Raw genomic sequence first — 26,739 nt, 5'->3', positions numbered from 1 at the left:
ATATTTCTGTTTATTTCTGTGTATTTCTGCCTTCATCTCTCAGGTCAAGCAAATCACTTGTACTCCTGACCCACATCTTTCTAATTTACTCCAGGGAACGCTCTCCTCGAGTTTAATTGCTGCTATTACCTGTTGCTCATCCTCCACTGGAATATATTTCTGTGATTTCAGGCTAATTTTCAATAAATGATGATAATGCTGACAGCAGATGAGCTGCCTCCTTCCCACTGCCTGTCTCTGTTCCATTTCCCCCTGAACTCTGGAACACAGGTGCTTTTTGTCTCCCAAAGCAAAGCCTGTGACTCCACTCCCAATAACCTCAGTGAGTGGGAAGCCCCAGCAGGACTGGCTGCAGCTGCTGCCAGATGTTGGGAACATTTCTGAGCCTGCTCTGCCACCACTCAGGGCCTTATGCTGCACACAGCTCCTTGGTCTTCCCCTCAGCCCTCCTCTCCATGCTCTGCCACAGGTCAGAAAGTGTTTGGCCAAGGCTTTCAGGCCCGTGGTGGGATTCTTGGGCTTGTCCTGTGAGCTGGACTCCACGGTCCCTGTGGGTCTCTGCCAGCTCAGGATATTCTAACTACACAGCACAGTAACTACAGCTTCTTGTGCTGTCCACTGCTCAGCTCTCTCCAGCTGCTCCCAGTCTCCCATCTAACCTCTAACTCCGGCTTCTCACCAGCTCTTGGGAGTATTTTTACCTCAAATTCTCCTGTTTCTGAAAGGACTGGGCTGACTCCAGCAGAACCAATATCTAAGCCTACACTGGAGACTGACTTACACACTCTCAGCCAGTCCCACCCCAGCCCTTATCCCAGTATTTCCTCCTTCCAGCAAACCCTCTGAATGGCATTAGCACCACCACAGGCAGCTCTGTACATGCCAGTTCAGCTCCAGCTCCTGAAGCAGGGACAGACTCACTCAGAGACAGAGCAGATGTCCCCCTCTGAACGACTCACAGTGTTTTGACACTGAATTTTGGTAGACAGAAGCTCCATGCTTCATGGCATTCTGTTTTTTCGGGTGACATTTGCAGGAGGCAGTGGAGCTCTGTAGGGGCAGCCAGGAATGCCCTACTGGGGGCAGCACTTCCAGAGAAACTCTCCAGACTGCTTCAATAAGGCTTTTTTTGATCTCCAGGACTCACAAACACTTCCTGTGTGCAGCTGACAGAACACCAGCCCGTGTTCTTTCCATTTCCCACTCTGGCTGCAGGAGTTTTATCCCACAGAATGGCTGTGCCAGGTCCAAGCCCCCATGCAATGCTCCTGCCCAATGCTCACATGTCAGAGCTACTGCTGGGCACTTGGATCTGGTGACCCAGCACCCCTGGGGATCTCAGTGGAGCTGAGGGTGTTTTGCTCCTGACTGGAGTCTCCATCACAAATGAAACAGCCCTGGTAACCATGGGAACACCACAAGGTTTGGGACCTCACCAGCCACAGGCAACACCCCCCACACATCCACAGACCTTTTCAGCTGCCACTGACACAATCCTTCTAAATGTTTGACTGCTGTCCTCCATCTCCCTGCAGAAGGGACTGAAAATGCTTATTTAAGGATCAGACAAAGCCCCTTATATTTTCCAATCTTTTTTGGCATTTGTGACAACACCTAGAAAAAAAATGTGTTGTGAGCAAAGATGAATTAAAAACCCCAGAAGTTCTCTAATGAAGACTATTTCCTCAGGCACAGGAGGTCCCCAGGGAACACAAATCCCACATTCAGCTGCACATTAACTCCTGCCAATCCCATCAGCTGTCAGCAGCTTGGTCTCTTTGACAGATAAACTGTGGATTTCCTCTGAACAGACAATCTCCTGATCCCCAGGATAAATTATCCCCAAGATAAATTAGCCCTGGAGATCACCTGGGAGCATCTCAAAGGGGATCCAAACAGCTCCAAGCACAGGAGACAGGGTCAGCTGCACTGCAGTGTGGCAGCTGGGAAATGAGGGTGTTAGTGCCCTGCCACTGACCTCAGGAACAAAAACTAACCAAAATTCATAATTAGATACAGCCTGATGGCATTGTCTGGTCTGCAGATAAGATACATCTTTGCAAAATCCATTTTACTGGAGATTCTGTGCTCAACATTCTGGAAGCTGATGATGTCCAGGAAAAGCAATCTGAATATTCATAGGGTGAATGCATTTTATTCAAAGGAGGTATAGCTGTATTATGGATATGTAGAAACTCTCATTTTAAATGCATTAGGTTACATAAAATCTTGCCCCTGTGAAACACTGGGTACAGAAATATTCTTCTCAGGAATCTATGAACTCCTCACTTTAACTCTTCCTTTTTATTTCTTTTGTTTTCATAATTTTTATTTTTTAAGAGGAAAGGAACAATTGTGTTGCTTGGGACAAATACAAGATGCACCCACTGCAGCACTCTGACTCCTGGGACCAGGAGCTCTGGCAAAAAAGGCAGAAGTTCAGAGCCAGGCAAGTAAAAATTTCCCTTCTACTCTGCAACCCATCATGACAACTTAATAGAACAGAACAGAAAAGAACAGAAGAATAGACTAGACTGGACTAGAATTATTTCAGTTGGAGGGCACCTGCAATCATCAACTGCCTGAGCACTTCAGGGCTGACCAGAAATTACAGCGTGTTGCTAAGGGCATTGTCCAAATGTCTCAAACACTGACAGGCCTGGGGCATCCAGCAGCTCTCTGGGAAGCCTGTTCCAGTGCCTGACTTCCCTTTCCATAAAGGAATGCTTCCTCATATCCAGTCTGAAACTGGGAGTACAAACTGGTACACTAATCAGTGTACTGCTGATTAGTAGTCAGTACTCAGAACAAATTAGTTCCTCAGTGTACTGCTACTGAGGAAGAAAATATTTAATATAAAGTATTTAAACAAGATGCACAACTCCCAGACAGGCAGTGTAAAGAGTAAATTGGTGTGTGAACATCAGCTCCCCCATCTCCCTCCCTCATACTCCCAGTATGAGCTGTGCTCCAGCTCCTTCACTGCTGTCTCACAAAGAAGCCAAGTGTGTCATTTAAAAGCTTTCTGAAACACAGAAGCTGCTCTTAGGACAGCTGAGATATGCAAAGAATTATTCATCCTCTTCTTCAAAACATCTCCAGCACCATTATTTCACTGGCACACCCCTGGGGCAGGGTTACCCACACTCACAGCCACACCACCCCTTGGAGCCAGTGGCTATTTGGAGGAGATTCAGCAAGAATTCCTGGGGTATCCCAGCTACTACAGCATTAATACTTCAGTTGTCTCCCAGTGAGATGAAAGATCAAATCAGCAATGATGTAAAACCCCACTGTGCTCTTCACCTTTACCTAGCATGTACATCCTGAACATCTGAGTTTGCCTGCCATGAATCCCAGACTGGTGACATTCCCCCAAAACAAAGGATTCTCTCAGTACCTCCTGCAAACTCTTCACCTCCCTGGTCTTCCTTGCACTTGAGCTATGTAACCAAGGAGCTGGAAGGGAAATCTTGGGCCAGACCCCTCCAAATCATGGAGGACACGGAGAGCTGCAGCAGGCAGGTCACTGTCCTCCCCATGCAGCTGTGCCCACCCCTGAGGGACACTGGATGCTCACATTACTGTGCCTTACCTTTTCAATTTTTTCATCAAGCATTCTGAAGAATTCTTGTTGGCTTTCAGAGATGTGCATGCTGGAAGGCAAAGGAACAGTATCAATACCAAATGATTTCCTCCATTACAGAACAGCCCAGGGTTGTTGGGGGGCCCAGCTGTCAGCTTCCACCACGGTGAAAAATAAATCACTTTATGCTTTCATTTACAATGCCAATTTTTAATCCTTTTTCCCCCCTGTTTTTCGTTTGCCCAGAAAAAGTTACTGCATTTAGTTCTGTGTACATGTGCAACACGTGCGGTGGTGTCTGGGATCCACATGCATCCAGAGGAGACTGTTCCCTTTTCCAGGCTGACTGCAGGAAGCTGATGGCACAGTACCTCTCCTCTGAGAGGGAGAGTGAGAGCCCCCTCTCCTTCAGGACAGGAGGTTTTCCAGAACTGGAAACCTCACCACCACAGAATGAGACACCCACAACATGAGGTTAAAGACTCTGTCCTCTTGTCCTGCCACTTGTAATGGGGGAGAAGAGACTGACAACTGCTGTCCCCTCCTGTCAGGAGTTGTGCAGAGCCACAAGGTCCCTCCTGAGCCTCCTTTTCTCCAGGCTGAGCCCCTTTCCCAGCTCCCTCAGCCACCCCTGGTGCTCCAGACCCTTCACTTCAACCAATTCTTCAGCACCAAGAGGCTCAGTGGCACGATTTTGCATTAGTAAAGAGGGCTGGAAAACATTCTTTTTCCATTGTCTGTAAAATGCTGATGGTCACACAAGACTACAGGTCCCCCCCCATGGGGAACTTGCAAGCAAAAAAACCCAGAAAGGATGAGGAGACAAGGGTGAGGATGGATGGCAGGTGTTTATTTATGGGGCAGGTCTTTATGGTTTTTTGGTGTGTTTATTTATGCTAGGGGATGGTGAGAGCCTCCCTCCTGCAGGAGTAAAACCCCTCCAGGAAGGTGAGGCTGGAGCATCCTCTGGACAAGCAGCAGGGAGGAGCACTGGGCTCCCAGGCAGCTGGGGAAATGTGCCAGGGACTCCATGTGCAGCACAAAAAGATGCAGAAAGGGGAGGATGGGGAGCGGAGCCAGCTGCGACAATGATGCCAAATGGTCAGAAGGACACACAGCTCTTGGAGACTTCCCCCAGCACAGAAAGCTGGCTCAGCTTGCTAAATTCCCACCCATCCCCTCTTCCTCAGAGTGATCCTTTCAGCTGTAATGAGTTAATGCTCTCCCCAAGTGCCCAACAACGAGCTGCACTTCCCCACAAAGCTCAGCATTGAGCCCTCCCTGCTATGGGCTGAACGTATACAAAGATCTGCTTATGTGGGACATAAATGGAGCTCAGTTCACACGAGGAGGGCTCAGAAATGGCATTAAAACCTAAAGCTGGTGATTCAGGAGCAGGAACAATTCACCTTTCAGTGGCTGAGGGAGTTCCTGTCCCCAGCTGTCTGCCTGTTCCTCAGGTTCCCACCTCCTCCTCAGATGGGGAAGAGATGCTTTTTTTGGGACAGCTGACCCCATCACCTGCATATTCAGGTGCCTTGCAGAGGGATTTTAGGGCAGTGCAGCCCTTCCTGAGTAGGCAAGTGCTTGAAAAATAGTCTTGCCTTTCCAACATCATAAATCCAATTTCTAATAAAATGAGATAATACTGTAGTGACTCACCCCAACCATAATTCGTACAAGAACTAAAAGAAGGCAGGGGGAAAAAAAGGAGTATTGTGTAGTCATATCCCTGAAATGGATTCCCACAGGATAATCCCACAGATCTGGTCCAGTGGAAGGTGTCCCTGCCCATGGCAGGGAGGTTGGGTTAGCTGATTTTTCATGTGCCAACCCAAACCATTCTGAGAGTTTGTGATTTGGCAGGGTAAGAGTGGTCTGAAATAACCACTTTCATTTGGTGCTTCAGGCTGCTGTCACTCCCTGAGTTATGAACCTGTCCCAGAGTACTTGGTGGGTGTGTTTGATCATTCAAGGTGCCAGGGGGGTGAGTTTGGTGATGAACAGGCAGAGCAAGTGCCTGTGAGCTCAGAGCAGAGTGCAGGGGGAAGCCCTGAAGGTGTGGCAGGTACCAGGACTGGGTGTAAAGAGGAAGGACCAACCCTTCTCCCTCTGCCAAAGACCCCCATAAAGCTACTGCTGGCTCCCTACATCCTCTGGTTTTACAGTCCAGGGCTCTGGATGGAAAAATCTAAATCCTCCTGCAGGGGGAAGAGCCCTTACAATCTTACTTTTCAGCTGACATCAAAATATTGTAAAAGAATTTATAATTTGGCACTTAGTCCATGTGTTTTTTTAGAAGTAACATCAATTGTACCAGAACAGTACTGTAAGATACATCTAATAAGCTATCTACTTATTGCTGCTCTTCCAGCTGAGTGGATCTTTTCCACCCCATGCCACCCCACCCTGCAGTCAGAATTGTCATGGTTTTTAGGTGATAAACCTTAAAAAAGAAAAAAAAATTGTACATCATAACAGCTGTTTGCTGACTTGGCAATTAGCAACTCAAACACACGTGGCCACTTTATAAACAGAAATGCTGTGGTAGGTTGGGCAAACAGCAAAGCCCTGGGCAAACACTGGAGCCAACAACCCAACAACCTTATGTTACATCCTACACCTCTCTGGGAAGTTTCCTTATTTTTGCAGGTCTGTGACAGAAATATTTATCTCTGTCAATGCAAGGTAAAAAACAGGCTTTTTGGTCAGTTCTGATTTCTGTAGGGACTTTTCAAATTAGAGTTTTATGAAGGAATGGAAGCCATGGCCCCATGCAATTCCTCTGCTGTGGGTGTACCAAAAGATGACCCAATGAAAGAACAGCCCTTTTTTATCCCAGAGTAATTAACTTCATGTTAGAACATCTTAAATACATCTCTGACCCTGCTGGGAAGGACTGAGCCACAATAATGAAGCACAGCTTTGCTGAAGAGTGCTTCTACCTCCACCTCCCTACCATGAATTTCTTTGCAATTGCATCCAAAGCACTTGGCTTTTCCCTTTGAAAAGAGGCTGAATTACACTGTCAGCTGATTAGGAAATAACTGAAGCTTCCAGACTTGAAATCATGCTCAAGGCACTTGAGAGGCAGTAAGTTTAGGTGAGTGCCATGAGGGCAGGGCACAAGGAACAGCATTTTCAAAACCCAAATCACAAACCTTTATCACTTGTTCTTCACAAACCCAGTATGTGGCTCTGTGTAATCAGTTATTCCTCAGCCAATTAGTGATTAAAATGTAACACTCAGTTAGAAAAGAAATTAGTTACTACTATCAATAACCAGCTCTGCCACAAGAGGCAAATATTTCATGTAACAGTGACTGACCCCAGGCAGAGCATGGGCATAGAAGTGCCAACCAAGCAGCTACAGAGCAAGTTCATTTATACAACCTGACCATTCCCAGTCCCAGGCAGAACAGCTGCTAATCTAAACCAGGAGCTAGCAAAAACCTCCCTGGGACTGACCCAGCTGTATTTAGGAACCCTAGTGGATGCAGAGAAGTTTGTTCTGTGTAAGTTGTACAGAAAGCTGAGAAATAGCACAGGGTCTTCTGTTTGGCACAGTAGAATGCATCTCACCTTTTTTCAAGTCCTGCATCTTTGCTGTGCAAAGGAGTGGAGGCTTCGAAGACTTGGGACACAGGTGATCTTACCTCTAGTACTCAACTAAGCATGACTTTGGGGCTGCTGGGTCATTTTGTCTTTGCCTAGGCAGTAACTGTGAACCTCACAGATACTGCTTGTGTTTATTTGTATTATGAATTAAACAACAAAAATTGAACTTACTTTGCTCTGGGTTGATGTACTAATCCTGGGATCTCTTTATTAGATTTAAGTCTTGAATTTGAACTGGCACTTTTTTCCTGAAACACACAAAGAGCACACAACAGCATCAGTATTTATGAAGCACACAAAGGTGACAGGCATTTGTCATCAGGGTGTCACACTCAGCTGGGTCCAGGCTCAACTGAATGAGAAAAGCTCAGCAAAAATGAAATTAAAGGTAACACAAGAGATGAAATGACCCCAGGTGGGCAATTTTTAAATGCCCTGGGCTCAGTGGCATGTCTCTGGGTCGCTGGATGAAATCCAGGGATCAAACTCCATGCTGGCTGGTAACTCTCCAGCAGTCCATGGAAAATGGGGGGTGCTCATATAAATCAATACCAACACCAGGCTCCACGTCCCCCAGAGCAAGGCAAAGTGCTGGGAAGGCAGTCCCAGAGTCACCCAGCACCCCAGGCTGGCTCAGAGCAGAGTGGGGAAACAGCAGCATCAAGGAATGTCTGCAGGAGGAAGCACATGTCAGATGTGCTGGGGAAGAGCAGCAACTGCTCAGCCACAAAACTGGGCACAAGGGGCCCAAGGAAGCAAATCAGCTCTGAAGATCCCAGAAATAAGGGAGCGAGGCTGCTGGAGAAAGTCTAGAGAAGACCACAGAGATGTGTCAAAGGGCTGGAGAGCCTCTGCTCTGGAGCCAGGCTGGGAGAGCTGGGAATGTTCACCTGGAGAAGAGAAGGCTCCAGGGAGACATCACAGCCCTTTCCAGTGCCTGAAGGAGGTCCAGGAGAGCTGGAGAGGAATCTGGGACAAGGGATGGAGGGAAAAGACAAGGGGGAATGGCTTCCCACTGCCAGAGGGCAGGGTTAGATGGGATATTGGGAAGGAATTGTTCCCTGTGAGGGTGAGGAGGCTCTGACACAGGGTGCCCAGAGAAGCTCTGGCTGCCCCTGGATCCCTGGCAGTGTCCCAGGCCAGGCTGGATGGGGCCTGGAGCAGCCTGGGACAGTGGAAGGTGTCCCTGCCCATGGCAGGGGGGGCACTGGATGGGCTTTAAGGGTCCTTCCAAGACAAACCAGTCTGTGTTTATAGATAAGAACACAACCCTGTCCTTTGCAGAGGACCAGAACCATTAAAAACATCTTTAAAAAGGCCTGGGAGGGGAGAGTTGAGAGCCAGCACTGCTTGGTAAGACCTCCTCATCATGGCATGAGCTTCTGTAACCCAAAACTTAGTGCAAACACGTATCTATTATCTCCATAATCCTTCAGAGGGATACAGCCCCTTCCAGATCTTCCCAGTGCCATGTGTTAGGGAAAGCTGCTGGTGCAGATGGGAGAGGTCTGAGTCAAATCTTAGAGCTCACCCACACCACAAATCCCTCTGTATTCCTTCGGCACGTCACACCCATGGCAATTTAAGAAACATAAACCCAAGAATTAGTGTTTTTGTGGGTAATTTTGGTGGTTTTATTTAGCCATATTTAGTCTTTGAATGTCTGAATCACACAAGATTTTGGAAAGGACTACTAAATCACTGATTTAAAAAAAAAAAAGGAGGCTGTCTAGCAGTTAATATTTTAATGAATAATTCTACAAGGGCTGTAAACATCAACTGCCTCAGCATATTTAACACTGTTTAATGCATATCTTCTAATCCTCCTAACCAGGGGACAGTGCCTTGCATGAAAATAGCAGTGAGAGAGAAACAAGCCCTTCTTCTGAGCCTTAACAAGGGTGTCTGTGTTTGCTACACCCCACCAGCCACTGCCTGCTCAGGATCCTGTGATATCACGCCAGAGCAGCAGAACAAAAAACAAAACCACTTTTTCCAAAGGATCTTCCAATCTCAGCAGTGCTAGGAGGGTGTGAGATGTACATGTTGTGTGTGATGAACACGTGTGTACACAGACACACAACCCATGAGCTCATGTCTGACTCGCATGGCTGTCAGAGCAGAACAAAAAGAGAGGCATGGGTCTCATGGAGAAGACAACAAAGCCCTAAATCAGCTAAAGCCCAGCCTCCTGAACATTCATCCTCAGATCTACTCCTTGGGATGGGAAGACTCTCGATCTACAGCTCCTGTGTTGTGATAAATCAAGGCAGCACAAACTCAGCTTTCCACACCTCTGCTCGTGGTTTGGTGTCAGCGCAGCTCTATCAGGAGCTGGAGTCAGTCCAAATCCCAGCTTAAAGAAACTTCTGGCACTTAGGAACAAATAGAAAGACACAAGAAAAGTATATGTTGCCTTCTCACTGTGGGTTCCAAAGCAATATTCAGAATATTAACTGACACGCATGGGAAAAGAGAATAAAATTCCTGTTTAGTTGACTTCAAGATTCCAGAGTTTACTCTTTCCCTCCTGTTGCTCTTGTTAATTACCACACCTCAATTATCTATTACAATTCTCCTATTAAGCAAAGAGTATGTTACCTTCTCCATCTGTTGCTCAGCAGGAACAGACAGAAAAGGAAGAGTTAAGAGAAAAATAAAACCCAACCAGGTCTCAAATTGGTTCATTGCTTTGTTTGTAACTCTTATTTACAGCAGTGATATTTCACTGCACTGATCAAAATATTGGCTTGGATAAAAATAGATATTCAAAAATAATTCTTCCAAATGCAAACAAATAAAATATTTTTTCCTGATAGCTCTGAAGACAAACTGACTCATCAGAAATTAATGGCTTGGCTTCTAATACCAAGCTAACAAAAACACCTTGAAATGCTTTAATGCAGTCAGATTGTTCTTCCAGAACAGACATGACTTTGGCTGAAGGGTCACTTCTGGCAGTCCAACCTCATTTTCTCCCTTATTTAACATTAAGTAAGCTACCATGCACCAAAAGAACTACAACTGGTTTCAGAGATCTAATCTGTTGCAAATTGAAATGAATATGCATAATGCAGAAGCTTGGTTTTAATCTAGCTCTGCTTATAAGGATTATTTACAATAAATGCAGTAAATGCTGCCTCACACCACAGGCTTGAAAGGAAACCCCCCAGCATGCTGCATTTGTAGAGCAGCAGTAGCAAAAAAAGAGAATAGTGGACATTTTATTCCACATTATTTTGCAATTAATCATTATCAAGGTAGGGCTGTCATCCAATCAAGGTGATTTCATGTGATAGATTTGTTAATTATTGTTAATTCCTCCATAAAGGATGCACCATCTCCAGGATTTCAGGGCACTAACAGATGGCAGTGACTCTGCTGCCAGATGCTATTAACACAGCAACAGCCACTACTGCCATTATAATTAAATATCTGTCAACATTTCCCTTGATGCCTCCCCTCTGACAAGCCCATTTCTAGAGACATGTGAACTTCATTTGAAGTACTTTGCTTTTCTTTAGAAGGCTGCCACAGATTGACTCAGGTAAGCTGCTAACAGTCCTTCTAAAATAATATTCCTGATTTATATCAAGATGACACTTTTCTTCAAAGGAGCCAACAGCACCTTTAAACTGCTTTCTAGACCTGAGCAAATCATCATTAAAGTCAGTTAAAGGAAAAATGAAGTATTTGCTTTCTTTTTATACCATAAAATATTCTTAAACATAATTGTATTTGAAAAGGAGGAACCAAATGCATCAGTTAGAAATGGACTGAATTATGAGATGTTAAATTTCAATATGCCAGCCCAGCACTTTTTAACCTCGCTCAGTCATGAGCACCAGCCTCAGGTACTAATATCTCACATGGGCTGTCTGCATCCATCAGGATGAACAAGGGAGAAGCACTGACCCGTGAGATTTACTCAAGTTTCCTTGCTTTATGTGTACTTAAGGGCTCATTTTTCGTGCTATCCTTTGGCAGGAAGAAAGCCTCTCTTCTTTTCTCTTCCTACCTGGGAGCAAAACCACCTGAAAACATTATTTAGGGTAACTTTATAATGAAGGGGAAAACCAAATATGGAAAAATCTCAGATACTAGTCAAATTGGATGCAATTTCATCAGAGGAATCACATTAGCCCTGCCAGAATGCATACAGGTATCCAGTCCAGGAGGGGGTCTGAAGCAGAATGCTTTATTAAATACTCTTGCTGTGCCAGGTCAGTATCTCCTCAGTCCAGCATGAAGAAGCTGCCCCACCCCTGTCAGTATCTCCATCCTTGGAGATGTCTAAAAGCTGCCTGGACTTGACCCTGGGCAGGAGGTTCCAGATAGCCCTGCTTGAGTCATGGGGCTGGACCAGATGACATCCAGAGGTCTCCTCCAACCTCATCCAGCCTTTACTTCTGTGATAAAGTATAATCAGAGCCTGGAAAAACCCACTTTTGAGTAGGTTTGTTGAGTTTTATCCCCAAGCAGCAGTGGGAGAGACTGAGGCCATTCAGGCATGCAAAGGAAAGGCAGCAGCAGACACAGTGCCTGGCATTCATTTTAGGAAAAAAAACTGATTCTGCAAACCCAGCCAGCACCATACAGTGAGTCTGCACTGACACAGGGAGTGTAACCCAGGCTTGGCAGGGAAAACTCCTCTGTTTTCATCAGGGACCCAAAATGTGTTCCAGAGGGCAGACCTCATCCTGAAACCAGCCACTTAATGGAGCTCCTCCTTCCCAGGGAAACTGCTGGGAAATTCTGCTGTAGGAACTCCAGCTCCTGGAATGCAATACAGAAAAGCAGGACTCGTAAAGCCCAAAAACCCCCAAACCATTACTCAAAATGGGATAAAAACAGGTAAAAAAAGAGAAATGTGTAAATCCTGAGCAGCTTTCTGCAGCCCACCAAAAGGCCTCCACTGCTGAGAAGACAGGGAATGCTGCTTTCAGTGTTTATTTACCAGTCATGCAGAGGGGCACACACAGTGAGTGGTGCAGTAACACACTGATAACTCTTTTAAAATGCTTTTGAAATGTTAAAAACTGTGAAGGGATTATTTTCAGAAGAACATATAACATGCCCTTTACACTCAACTCAAGCTGCAAGAGCTCAAAATTCACAAAAATCCAGCCAAAAGTATAAAGTCAGGGGAAAAATTAAGAAGAAAACAAGGGAAGATGAAGGGAAAAGCTCCCTCTGGAGTGAGCTGAAGGACTTCTGCAGTACCTAAATATAGTTCAGCCTCAGCCCAAGTCAGTGGCCTTTGAGCTTTGATGGAGGACATCACTGAAGAGCAGGAGACAAAAAAAGGAGGGCAATTCCCACCACTGAAGGGTTTTCACAGAGCATGTATTTATAAGTCTAATGGCTACAACTTTCTACACATCCTTATCATCTTTTCTCCCAGGCAATATCAGAAAGTCTGGGCTAATTAGTTACAGTAATTCCAGTTAATTCTGTCGAGTAGCAGCCAAACACCAGGGCTTTGTGTGAAAAGCAGGCATGGGAGCAGCAGCTGGCCTGATGACAGGAAATTAGGGCAGGTAAACAGATGAAATTACAAATAAGGCACATAAATGATAAATAAGTCCTACCAACAAATCCTGCAGGGAAACTCTTCCCTGCACCTTGCCACCCTGCTCCCTTTCAGAGCTCTGAGCTTTTATCAACCCACACGGGTGAATCCTTGGGGCTCTTTATAGCTTGGGACACTAAGGTCCAGAAAAATAAAATTTGGATTTCTATCTCAAAGTTCCTTTCTGCAGACAGACTGATAAACCTCAAGGTGTCCCCTAGAGAAAACAAGAGGAGTACTCACTGGTGAAATGCCCCTGTTGTGAAATATGAGGATTATGCTGCCCTGACAGGCAGGGTTTTCTGGTTCCTTCAGTGCTCCTCCACAGCACTCCGAAAGGTCAGCCAGGACAAGAAAATGAGCATAGCAGAGATAAATAAAGCCAGAACACTTGTCTCTAAAGGTGCATGAAGTTTCAGGTCACATGGGAAATTGCCGTGCTCCTGCAAGGAGCCCTGCCCATCCGTGTGATAACCCCAGAGAGCACGGGCGGGAAGCAGAGGAAGGGACATGTCTGCAGGACTGTCAGCAGGAAGGGATTTGCAGAATGAAGATGGGGAACATCCCCTCTCCTTGGCAGGAGGCTGAAAACTGTCCCTCACAGCTGTACGCCCCAGAAATCCAGGTGGCAAGGTGCCTTAGAGCACGAAGAACAGTGGCATCAAAAGATATCCAAAATACTGCAAACAAAATGCTACGGGCAGGAAGGAGACCTGCTCTCCAGCTCTCATTAATATATCTGATCTTCAATGGCTTGGGAACATCAGACTGGTTGAAACTTTAATCTAGCAAATAAAAAACAGACAGAAAAAAGTTTAAAACTCCACTGCTGATGACGTGGAAGACTAGGCTGACTCTTAAGAAAACCTCAGAGAATATTTGGCAACAAAAAGCACTTGGCAACCTTGCACTTCTGCAGGTATGTTGCTCTTCTGGATTGTAGAGCCCATCCTAGATAACAAAACCTGGCTCAAAAATGAATTTTCTGCTTAATAATTTTCTGCGCCATCAACTATTCTGCCTCTCTCACTCAACCAGCTTTTACAGAAATACACTTCTTTATAGTAAATGTAGATATTACTCATGCTCCCAGCTCCTCATGCGTGTCTCCTGAAGGCCTTTTTCCACCAAGTGCAGCAGCACAGAAAGAGCTGGCAATGAGCATGAAACAACAGGACTGGGTTAAGTCTGTCAAACATTTACAGCCAGGGACAAATGGTGTGAGAGGGTGTTGGGGTGTCGGGGTAGTCCTGCTCCATGAAGGCTCCTTGCTGGAATGGCAGGAGGGTCATAGCACCACAATTTTGCAGAACTTTTTACTGGGATGGTTTTGAAGAGTTTTATGCCCTTCAAACCTATATGAGAGAACACAGCTAGAGAAAGGGGTGTGCCCTGGTTAAATAGCTGGGTCTAAACTTTCATCAGCTGTAGCAAATTCTTAAGCTGCTTTTCTTGAGCCAAAACTGGTCTTCTTCAGCCTGTTTTTGGAACATGCTCTACTTTAACCCTCTGTAAAATCAGTTTCCTGAGAGATGCCTTCTCATGCAAGCAAAGCCTCCTATGATCTTCCTGTGCTGTCAGAACCAAACAAGACTGATGCAGACGCACACAGCTCCTCCCTCACTGCCTAAATGCAATTTTTGGGGTTTCACTGTAGGATGGGCTCATGGAAATGATGGTGACCACCAAACAGCCACATTGAGGAAGGTGGTAAAAATAGCAGTTGGTTCCCCCCAGCTGCAAACAACAGCATGGTGATGGTGCTTCCTCTGGAGTTAGGGCGGTCACTGGCTTTGATCTGTCAACTGCAGGTTTGGGCTGACTATGCTTATTACATTTTTTTTATTACATCCAAGCAGTTCCATAAAGTGCACTGACATTAACCAAGCCTTAAAAGGGAATTTAGCAGGATACACGTGAGATAGAGCAGCTTGGCCTTGAGGAAAGGCTGAGAGAATTGTGATTGTTCAGCCTGTGCAGTGCCTGAAGGAGCCAAAAGGAAACATGGAGAGAGACTGTTTACAAGAAATGGAGTGCCAGGACAAGGGGGAATGGCTTCCCACTGCCAGAGGGCAGGGTTAGATGGGATATTGGGGAGGAATTGTTCCCTGTGAGGGTGGGCAGGCCCTGGCACAGGGTGCCCAGAGAAGCTGTGGCTGCCCCTGGATCTCTGACAGTGTCCAAGGACAGGTTGGACAGGGCTTGGAGGCCCCTGGGCTAGTGGGAGGTGTCCCTGCCCATGGCAGGGGGTGGGATGAGATGAGCTTAAAGGTTCCTTCAACCCAAACCACTCTATGATCCTATGAAGATACTTTTCCCCATCTTGTTCTAACCTGGCATTTACAAAGGATGGCACAAGGGAAAACAAAGACAAAGTCCTCCTGGGTTTTTTGCTTACTATTAAGAGGAAAACCCGAACTAATTAAAGATGTGGTGCAAATGAAAAGATACTGTTACAACATAAGTAAGCAGAGTGAAACGGTAGCAAGAAATTAGGAATGATGTAACCATGAGAAGTGAGATAACAGAAAACCAAGAGGGGGGGGCTACTCAGCAATACACATACATTAACCTCAGGAAGGGTTTGTGTGCTCCAAACCAGAAAGAATTCCCTACAATAAGCTCTCATTCTCCCAGCACTGTCCAAGGCTCTAATTTTGAGATTTTCAGTAATTGCAATTATGTAAATGCCATTGCTGGAACATATTTTCAATGTCTGTATTTTGCTCCTCTCAACGTCTGTTTTACTTGCATTAATTCTCAAATTTGCACAAGGCATAAGATTTAAGACCCAAGAGAATGAATAACAGCTCTTGCTACATGGCAAATTCCAGCACGCCTGGGTAAAATGTGCATTTTAAAGGATGTAATAGCTAGAATATTATTAAGTATCACATATGTACTATGACACACATGAGAAACATTAGGATTGCAGGAGGAGCCTTACATCTGATCTGTGTATTTTGTACCACCTTCTCCTTGCTCTAGCTAGCAGTTCCTTTTGAGCAGCAGAAAGAACCACTCTTGTTCCACAGACTACAGTGGCCTGCTCACTTACTGCATTTCCAATCCTCAGCTGTATAAGCATGGATTTTGCCTGGATTCTCCCAACACATTTATCTGAGAGTAATACTGAGAAGAGAAACCATATACATCAGAATGGAAGACAATCATAAACGGCTTAAAAATTTTATAAGCCATTTAAATCAGTAATGGAGGCTGAGTTTTAAGTGTTTATCTCCTCTAAGTTTCCTTGGAAGAAGAGCAGATAAATAAATGTAACTCTTAAGTGCTGGCAAAATGAGGCACCAATATATTCCAATGAGGATGTAGAAATATAGCTCTGATGCTCAGGGTGGTGCAGGTTAGAAGATATCCAAACCAATACTGGGAGACGTAGCCTAAAATTCAATTACAGGCCTGGAAATACACAAGTTCAACATTTGGGACATTAATGGTTAGATTCAGTGACCTTAGAGGCCTTTTCCAACCTTAGCAATTCTATGATTCTGTCAGCCTAAGATGACCAGTACTTCAGAGTCCTAAAATAACTGTATGCCTGTTATAGCCTTTAATACCCACTCTGCTTTTCCATCCTCTCATCTTCTGCATCCCCTCTTCCCAAAACCACCCCTCATAGGTGGGAGAGGACATGGAAGAGACTCAAAATGAGCTCTCCCCTCCTCTTCCAGAAGGCAGCAAATCTTTCCTCCAGGAAAGGCTCAAAATTAGGTGTCAGCTCCCTTGGGAGCAACCAGCCATGGAAAAGGAGACACCATGGTATGCAAGATCAGGCAAGCAGGGATGGATCCATTGTTCACCCACAGAATTTCAATGTCTCTCTTGATCAGAACATGAAACCCTACAAGATCAGTCTCCTCAGATCTTCACCTGGTATCAACCATCACAAAAGTAAGATATTTCAAAATACCACCCAACTGCACCACCCCAGGGCATGGACCCAAACCACTTCAACAGATTTCTGTCTAACCTGTTCTCCAAACTCCCATCCCACAGGTTTTCCCAAGAGTCTGTCTTTCATTTCACCACTTCCCTGAAAGTTCAAACGTTTAACCTACTACCCAGCTTTAATCCTTGCCTGGTGCCTTCCTGCCTCTCTCAGGAGTCGTGGAGAAAATACGATTGTTGTGCCTTTTAAAGCAACCTTTCCTATACTGAATGACTCGTTTCCTTCTGTATTTTTAGGCTAAACAAGTCAATTCTTCCATCTTCCATTACAGCTCACGCTTGCTAAGTGTCCTATTCTTGTCACCCCCCTCTGGCTCTTCCCCATCTGCCCACATCTTTCCTACCAAGCACATTTCCAATTTCAGCCACAGTATTTAAAGCCCCTTGGAAGTCAGGATGGATCACATGCACTGCCATATGTATTTTTTTTATTCCTGTTTTTAATTCGTTACCTCAAACAAGCAAGGTTGACCTACAACAGTTACAGGGTGCACCTGTAAACTATGCATTCATACTCAAAAAAACCTAAGGTAAAAGAATGCTGAAGGAGAAATTAGCTAAGGTCTCCTTCTCTAATGGCTACAAAACATTTGTGGTACAGTGCTCAAGATGTCTCTCACGCCAAAAAATTGGTGGGGATGGTCTGTCTTACTGCCTCAATGCTTGAAATATTAAACAAAACAATTTGGTGCTAACATAAGTATCAGGAAGTAAAAAATCCCCATGTTCTATGACTCACAGATCATCAGGTCTCCTTAAAATTAACCAAAATCACATGTAACACGCAAAACAGGTGTTCTTAAATCATTTCAATTTTGCTATCTAAGCAAAACTGGCTTCCAAGTCTATAGCTGATTTCCAGCCACTTGCAGACAGTGAGTTTTAACACAAGTTCTATTTTCTTTTCAAGTGAGGTGAGTGAAAAGATAAGCATCTCTAAAATTTAACAGTGCTGTGCCATCACAGGAATGTTGAAAAAGGATGGACCAGCATATCCCAAACAAGAAAGCTCTCTGCCTGAGTCAGAAGTGCACTCCAATGCATGGTCATAGGCATAGTACTTACCATGAGGAGAAAACTCGAGTTTAGTATGGAGATGTGGCCTCACTTTTCACTGCAATGTTGTACTATTAGCATTCAATTACTTCCCTACACTTAATTAACTCCTTGTTGAATCTTAATGTGATAATGAGAACTTTAATTCAAACCATGTACCATGTCAATGCTATGATCCTAACAGCCAAAATAGATTTTATTTAAGTCACCCAAGCCCCATAATTCCTCTTCCTTTTTATAACACTGTGATTCATACAAAAGCACAGCAGATGCATCAGGACAAGAATCTTCCCTGATTGCCACTAAAAAGATTAACAAAATCTATTTTGAAATCAAAATCAGTTGGCTGTGATTAATAGTTCTCACTTGTTCATTTCTCTGCAAACTGAAGAGCAGCAGAGATGGTGATCAAGGCTCTCTGGAGACCCTGTATGTATGTTCAAGCACCTGGTTAGGTCATTCTTTCTGACAAAACTTTCACCTTTTGAACAACCCACAGCAGAGACCCCATGATATGAATCCCTCTCTTGGCCCTTCTATGCCTCACACTTCATGAACACTCAAAACTAGACTAGAGACCTACCAAACCCAGAACATCAAGGCCCAGCAAAGAGCTCACTTGACCTTCCAGCAGGTTCTTCAACTCTATAAGAAACACCAACAACAAACAGATCATGTAACTTTACAAAGAAAACCGGAAACATCACGCTTGGCACTTAGCAGCCAAACCTAACAACCTGACAAACCCTAAACTTCCCAACCTGAAGGGTTGCAAAAGCAGTTTTGAAACAAAGGGAGGCACGAAATGTGTGTGAGGATTATGTGATTCCCCCAGCAGTGAAATGCAGAACTGCTCTAATTCCCTGACTGCTCACCAAGAGCACAGCCTTCCACATCACCGAGGCTTTGGGACACAGTGGAGTATGTCCTTAACAAAACGTGCCTAAACTCCCTGCTAACAGTTCTCCTGATGTAAACTTCAACACTTTGCTCCTGGATCTGCAAAGCACTTGAAGGCCCAGAGGTCCTTAAACATCCCTAAACACGGAGGTGCCTAAATCCCCTGGAGGTCAATGGTGCACAGGCCCACTCGCTGCTCTCCTGAACCACGGCCTGCACAAGTCCTCCAGCATGTGCTGAAGACTTATCTTGCAGTTATTAAACAGGATGATGACAGGAATGACTCCGTGCTGGAAGGACTCTGTTTAGAACAGCTGGGTGAGGCCTGCAGGGAGGGAAGGCTGAGGGGGAAGATGGGCGACCAACCCGCCCCAGCAACAGCATCCTGTGCCATTGGCAAAATTGCTGAAATAACCTTCAGCAGAGGAAGGAAGGGCGAGCAGCAGATGGGGATCACAAGATGAGGGCACATTTTATGATGTTTAAACAACAGTGATCATCTGAGTGTAATGAGCAGAAGGAAATAGGCTCCTTTCAGCCAAGGCTCCTGTACTCCTTTTTTCTAAATGAAGAGTCACACATGGCCTAAACTTACAGCTATAAATAAGCAGGTGGTAACATTGCACTGTCCTAATTAAGTTCTAGGGTCATTAAATCCTTTCTGTTACTACGCATAGGGCTTGCTGCTTTGCCTCAGCCATTCCAAGGCCTTGGCACGCGCTGCTCACCCGAGTTCCTGCCTCAAACCTGAGCTCCTACACCCATGGACTCTCTTCTCCAGCCCTCCCATGGACTTTCCTGCTGTTTGGCAGCACCAAGTGAGCAATCCGTGACCATGCAGCCCAGACTGGGATGGCTCTCAGCGCCCTTCCCCATCCCTCACTTCCAAAAGGGCACATCACACAGCTCACTCAGCAGCTGGGGTGCAGGGAATGCTCAGGATGTTGTCAAGGCTTATCTGGGAAGACAAGTGCTTAGATGATTAGCTAGTCTCTCCATAATCCTCAAATTTGGAGTTTGGTTTAAGCCCCAAATTCCTGAGGCTTAAAATTGCTTTCAATTAATTTTAATACTTAGGCACGTTGGGCCCTACAGCCACCCCCATGGACACTCAGCACACGCTCTCCTGAACTGACCAGAAACTCTAGCCAGCATTAATAACACAATATGTGTTCTGAGAATATTTTTCAACATCTGAAGGTATTTATTTTCCTCTCAGCAGGTCCCTCTCTCATTAAGAGTGCAACCTCACAGTCAGTTTGGAATCATGGAGTGGTTTGGGTTGGAAGGGACCTTAAAGCTCATTCCATTTCAACTCCTGCCATGGGCAGGGACACCTTCCACTTTCCCAGACTGCTCCAAGCCCTGTCCAACCTGGCCTTGGACACTTCCAGGGGTGGGGCAGCCACAACTCATGGCCATTTGACTGAGGTCTGACACTAAACAAAGAAGACTGCAGAGGAGAAGCCACAGATGTATCAGGACTAAGTCCTTCATTCCAAACATTCAATAAGCTGGACTTCCCAAATGAATTTGGAAAGCAAATTTTGCAGCATAATTATCTTGCTGAAAGACAAAAGGATCTCTCAAAGTGTTTTTTAAAATTCTTTAACATTGAAGTATTGATTTAAACACTGTAGAGTTACTATTTATCACAAAAAACAGAGAACAGTGAATAATTGCAAGACAAGAAAACTAATAAAATAACCAGTAATATGATTTAATTCTACATGCAGTACTCTGCTTCTTGTTATATTTGGTCTCAGCTATCAGCCAAGAATTCTTCAAGCCCTGCCAGAGCTACAAATACTAGCCAGAAATATTTGTCGTATCACAGCTCAGTTTTCAAAAAGTAAGATGCTGGACTTTTACAGCCAGAAAAATACAAGGCGCAAAGGACAATAAAAAATGGACTTACTTAATATTGTTGGAATGCATCAGATCAAACGAATCCAAGTACTCTTGATCCTGCAGGACTGCAGCATGACAAATACACTTCATTTAGATACTCAGCCCCCGTGAGTCAAACCAGTCTGGAAGATTCAGCCTCACAATTGCTGGATGTTACTCAATTAGTGTGAGGCAATGATTTCCAGCCCTCAGCAACCGAGGCAGCCTCCTCCTCTGGAGAGCCAGACAGCTTTACCTTGGATTAAAGTGATCGATTTTTCCACTGTGTGCACAGAACAGCATCGTCAGGCAATCTGAGTTCACCGGCCACGTTATTAATGGACTTTGCTAATTTTTTCAAAGTACTCATAAAATACAAAAAACATGGTGCCTTGTAATGAGGTGCAATTGCAACAGCAGCTTCTGCAACACATGTGTCTCCAAGGAGAATGTGTTGACACAGACGTGCACTTAAGAAGTTTGGGCTTTGTATTTCCTTACTGTCAGGTACAATATCTTCAGCCACAAGCAGTCCTACTCATTTCAGCCAGCCCACCTGCTGCAGTAAGCCCTGCTCCCAGGAGAAAGACACCAGCAGGAATGAGTGTCTCCCAAGAAAACCTCTTTGCTGTGTAATTCAGAACCCAGACTTTCAGTAACACTAGTCAAGGTAAATCCATGCATGAACCTAACAAATTAGGAAAACATTAGGAACCCTATTTCTTCATCTTGGATCAGGAAAAAATTAGGAGCAAACCCAAATTCTGCATCTTGGCTCAGTCACAGGTGTGCAGATGCCCAGCCTCCAAGCCAGGAAAGCTGCTCGGAGATCCTGTTTTCACCCACCCGACTGTAAAGCATCAGCAATGCTCAGTTGTCCAACTAGAATATTTATCTATTTAAAGTGAAAAAATGCCCTGAAAACTATTAATGACTGGAATCAGGAAAGTTCTTCAGATGAGTTCATGTGTAAATATATTGAAGGTACTGACCCTGGAAGAAATGTAAAGCAGGATTTGTGTACTATTTTAAAGAGGATGAGAAAACCCTTCTCCAAGCTCATTTTGACATAATATAATGATGTCAAAAGTTCACTACTTACACGTCTGTGCTAATTGATCAGAGTGGCTGAATCTAAGCTGTGACTAATACCAAAGTGCAAAGCTGGCTGAGAAGAAGGTACTTTACAATGGAACATTGTTTAAATGGAGGAATACATCAAGTAGGATTTTGCTGGTATCTGTCCACAAGCTGGATTTTCACTAGGGAACTGCTTTCCAAAACTCCAGAGAGCACCAAGCCAGGAAAGACTCAGTTTTGCAGGATTCAAAGTTATCTTGGCAATTTGGAGAGATGTCCTGAAAAAGTCAGGCGATCATTCCCAGAAGGGCGAAGTCCTAGGTAGTACACCAGCAGAAGTAACCAACAGGATAGAATAACACATTGATATATCAATAATAAAATAACCAACATGGAAGCACTAGCTTATGCAGTAGCTCTGCTGGACATGATCTAGAAGCTTGCTGGATACCAGCCATCAGTATCCTGATCTTGCAACCAAGCCAGGCCTCGTCCTGATGCATCTAGAAGCTGGGATGGCTGAAGAATGAGTGACTTGGCTACAGGCACCAGGAAGGTGTCAAAGAACAAGAACGACAACAGCTCCACATGAAGTGGAGAAAACACTCCATGAACTAGAGCTCCTCAGCCTCCAAGGTGACAGCAGTGAGACACAATGGTCTCCTGCTCTCCATACCTACCAGAACCCCAAGGACCAACAAATGGGTCACCAACACGGGGATCTGGATGGCAAAGTGTTTAACTAATACTGTGATGGCAGAGCTCCAGCCCTTGCACTGTATTCTTCACAATCCCAACATGCCTTCTCTCCTCTATCAATCCTATTCCTAGCTATCAATCCTATTTCATACATTCTCAATCCTTTTCCTAGTCCACTCCCACAACTTTGCTCCTGACAACTTCTTCATTCATGTAAGGCAATGAGCTTGAAGCAAGAGCAGAATAATTATTTGGTATCTCCCACCCCAGAGTTAAGTTCCTCTAAACTCAATTAATCATGAAGAACCGCTGGCAGCTCCCTATTTGCCAGCAAGACACACCAAAGTAATAAGTGATTTCACATTCTGCTTTTGAAGGCAAGCTATTAAATTCACATACTGTATTACTTTAATCAAGAATAGTTAATTAAGCTGTTCCCCTGATATGAATTTTTATCATTCTGCACCAGCCATACATTACATTTTTACGACTCAGACCAGGCCTATGATGCATGTTTGCAATCTGTCTTTCCAAATTAATCTGTCACCACTTGTAAACTCAAAGTGGAACCAATACATTTGGTCTCAAAGGTAACTGGGCCGCGTTTGGGGACACTGGGGACTGGAGGGTGGGTGATGCTGAAGCACCACTTCACAAAAGGGTTTCAGTGAATTACAAGCCACCCACCATGACACAAAACACATTGTTAATATTTTAGTCTGTTTGCCTTGTTTTATTTCCTTCAGTGAACTCGGCTTCATGCTCTATGCTACCATTCATAAAATCAATTCAATAACTTACATGCTCATAGCAATCATCAGCATCCATAATGCAGGAGTCATAAGTGCAGGCCATAAAGCAAGGGAGATCTGGAGTGTCATGTCATTAAAAACATTAACATTTGATATGAATCTAAGTCTAAATTTATTACAAGCAAAATCCCCTCAACAACTTTCTGTTCCCGGAGCTTAAGGACAGGCTAAAATCACAATGTTTTTCTAGAAAAACAGACTTCAAACACAGCAGCCAAGGAGCCAGATATGGATCTCTTATCTTTTAAAGGTACTCACAGAAGTAGATAGCAAAAAGAAAAAAAAAAATGACGTCACCATTTGGCTATGTGACTTAATCATAAAAAAATAGGTTTATGAAGTAAAAAAGTGAACAAAATGAAAACTTGGACAAGTTTTTCAAATATTAACTGGGAATACTCTGTTATTATGCTGTGAGAATCAGCTGGAATTTACCCCCAGGAAAATAACATAGAAAAGATGTGTCATACCATCTAGCCTTTTGTGAATCTGGCCATCAAGTCAAGCCAAGCCTTCCATAATCCCATCCAACCACTTTTATTTAGGTTTTCTAAAAGGCAGACTGATGAGGCTGATGTGAACTGGCTCTTTTCACACCTGACATTTTTACATATTTTTTAAGGCAATACAACCAAAGGAGGTAGTTTAAAATGGGACTACTGGATCCCTACTTCCATCAAGAACCCACTGAGCTGGCCCTGGCAAAGCCCCTGTCTATAGAGACAAAAGGAGAAGCACATCAAGGTACTTAGGTCACTTATCTTTCAATGAAGATAGAAAAAAACACTATATTTTGTTTATTTTAGTAAGAAATCAAGTACAGCCAGAAAAACAGTTACCAAAACCCAAGCAGGCTCACAAGGAATATGCAAGTCTACTCCATGAGCCCTTGAATTGGCTCTTGGCCCTTCTATGTATTTTTCCCATTTAAGAGATTTGTTTAGATAAACTCACAAATATGGGTATTTACATAGCATGACAGAATGTATTTAGACATTTTAAGTAGAGGAACATTGTTCCAGGCCCATCATAAGACGAAAGCATGCCAAACTTTAACTAAAGAAACATGTTCTAACACCGAGAAACTTTTATAATTAATCCTCGCCTTAAATCATCTCAGAGAGAGTTATGAGTCTAATTACCATCAGTGGAGACATTGCTCATGTTACCGAAATGGCTGAAAGCAGACCCTGGCTAACAGACAATCTGAATCCCTCCCATCCCATGACCAATTTACAGCTAAGCCCTGACTCACTGCATTAAGTCCGAAAATATTTCTCGGCATTAGCGACAGCTCATTGCAGGAGGAACAACGGACACGGGCGTGGGGGAGAAAAAAAACCCCTCCAAACTCCACTGCTTCACAGAAGGGATGAAGATAATACATTGCTAAAATAGCCTTTTTTTTGATGCTGTGATTTTTTTTTTCTTTAAGATCACCAGGGCTATTCTTAGAGGAGTTACATGGTGTGCAGGTTGCAGCGAGCGAAGGCTTGGCCAGTGGCCAGCCCTGGCTGGGTTTGCTACGAGGCTGAGCGATGCCTTAGCTCGGGAAGAGATTTCTGCTTGCTTTTCTAATGAAGAAAAGGAAAAGAGGATGCAGAGAACTCCATACACAAGCAGCTAAGAACGAGCTGTACTCTGGAAAGATGTGCCACTGTCTCCTCGCCGTCACCCAAGGCCTGTTTCGGGGCTGAATGTTTTCCCCAGGAAGGAAATGAGTGTAAACACTTCAGAGGCAGCGTTCCCATGCGGATGTTATTCTTTGGAAAAGCTGGGCAGGATGCAGTGACTTGGAGAGCCAGGAGATCTCCAGCAGCAACAAATCCCACATATATACAAGCTGCTAAACTTGTGAATGCAGCCAAGCTCTTACGAAAAAAAGTAAGGCACGTTTTGACCTTGACTCACTCTTAGACACTGTGAAGCAACTTGAAGCTGGTTATTTCAGAGCCCCACCAGGCAGCTGAGATGGCTGAGATTTCCTATGCCTAGCTCAGGTGACTGCTTGTCTAAGGAAATGAGCTCTCCAACTCTACAAAGAAGTTGCTGATGCCAGAGAAGTTGCTGACGCCACTGGATCCCTGGAAGTGCCCAAGGCCAAGTTGGACAGGGCTTGGAGCAAACTGGGATAGCAGAAGGCGTCCCTGCCCACGGCAGGGGGTGGGACTATACAATCTTTAAGGTCCCTTCCCACCCAAACCGGTCAGATTCCATGATTCCAGGAAAAGGAAAGGGTAATGTGGCAAACCCACAGCATTTCAGCAGAAGTGCCACACTACCAGCATTGCTCCCACCAAAACACCCTCTGTGTTCCACCACACCTGAAAGCCAAACCTGCCCCTCCTCTCTCGCACAGCAGCTTTGTTTCTTTGAAAGGCTAAAGGAAAGGAGAAAACCAAGGGAAAAGGGCAGCCTGATGGCAACTCCCTACCAAACTGCCCCTCCACACTATGGAGCCCAACAGAATGTCCAAATGTCCACAGAATCACAGAGTTTGTGTTGGAAGGCACCTTAAAATCCACCTCATTCCACCCCCCTCCATGGGCACGGACACCTTCCATTATCCCAGGGTGCTTCAATTCCCATCCAACCTGGCCTTGGACACTTCCAGGGATCCAGGGGCAGCCAAAGCTTCTCTGGGCACCCTGCGCCAGGAAGAATTTCTTCCAAATATCCAATCCAACTCTGCTCTCTGGCAGTTTAAGGCTATTCCCCCTCAGTTGTGTCACTCCAGACCCTAGTGCCAGGTCCCTCTCTCTTGTAGGCCCATACTGGGGGAAGAGGACAGCACAACACCCCTGTGGCACAGAACTTTCCCCGCAGTAGGTTGTGCTTTATTTTTATCACCCTGGGCTCCGGAAACTCCCCCCAGCTCACTGCCCTGGAAGGATTTTGGAATAAAAGTACTCGTTTGGATAAAATTCTGGGGAGGAACTGGTCATATGCGAGCCCATTCTTGCTGTGTTTGCAGGCACAGCAGCTGCTTCTGATTCCCAACACTTGCCTTCAGGTGCTGCTGCAATACAAACTACATTTAAATACATACACACACACAATTATAATATGATTACCTTATTAAGAAGCACTGGCTTTGTGTTCCCATGCAGAGATTATCTGTTGGATTAATATATTTTTTTTAAAGCTGCCTGTCTTTGATGGTATCCCATGGAAAGATTACATATTAGATAGAGCAGCACATGGTCCACACAGACCAAATGTGGGAGATGAAAGCAGAGCACCCAGAGCTCTGTTTGAGCTCCAACATTGCTTTTTCCAGGAGCAAAGAACAAACAATTTAAAGAAAAAAAAAAAAAAGAAAAAAAAATTTCTTCTCAGTGAGAACAAACATGAAACTGCATATTAACTTAGGTCAGTATTACTTTGATATCTGTATAAACCACTGCTTTCTATCAGAAATTATTCATGAATTATTCAGGAGATTTTTTTAACATACCTACGTATAATTCAAAACTCTGTATGCACAAGAGTCTAAATTATCTGTCCAGCTTTTTCAGAATATTGAAGTACTTGCCTTTACTGGCACCAACTTACTT

At 44.6% G+C, this 26,739-nt stretch overlaps 1 protein-coding gene across 1 annotated transcript in view; it reads right to left on the bottom strand.

Annotated features, from left to right (window-relative positions):
* Positions 1–26,739, bottom strand: part of C9H1orf21 (chromosome 9 C1orf21 homolog) — a 103,849-nt gene that overhangs the window by 4,494 nt on the left and 72,616 nt on the right. Inside the window, exons 4-5 of the mRNA XM_059854541.1 lie at positions 7,376–7,452; positions 3,596–3,656 (exon numbers count right to left, since the gene is read on the bottom strand). Of these exons, the coding sequence (XP_059710524.1) occupies positions 3,596–3,656; positions 7,376–7,452 (138 nt within the window). The remainder of the gene's footprint in view (positions 1–3,595; positions 3,657–7,375; positions 7,453–26,739) is intronic.

Source organism: Haemorhous mexicanus, chromosome 9, assembly GCF_027477595.1.
Source record: "Haemorhous mexicanus isolate bHaeMex1 chromosome 9, bHaeMex1.pri, whole genome shotgun sequence".
NCBI lineage: Eukaryota > Metazoa > Chordata > Aves > Passeriformes > Fringillidae > Haemorhous > Haemorhous mexicanus.
Note: the sequence above shows the minus strand (reverse complement) of the source record. Positions and strands in the feature narration are given on the sequence as shown.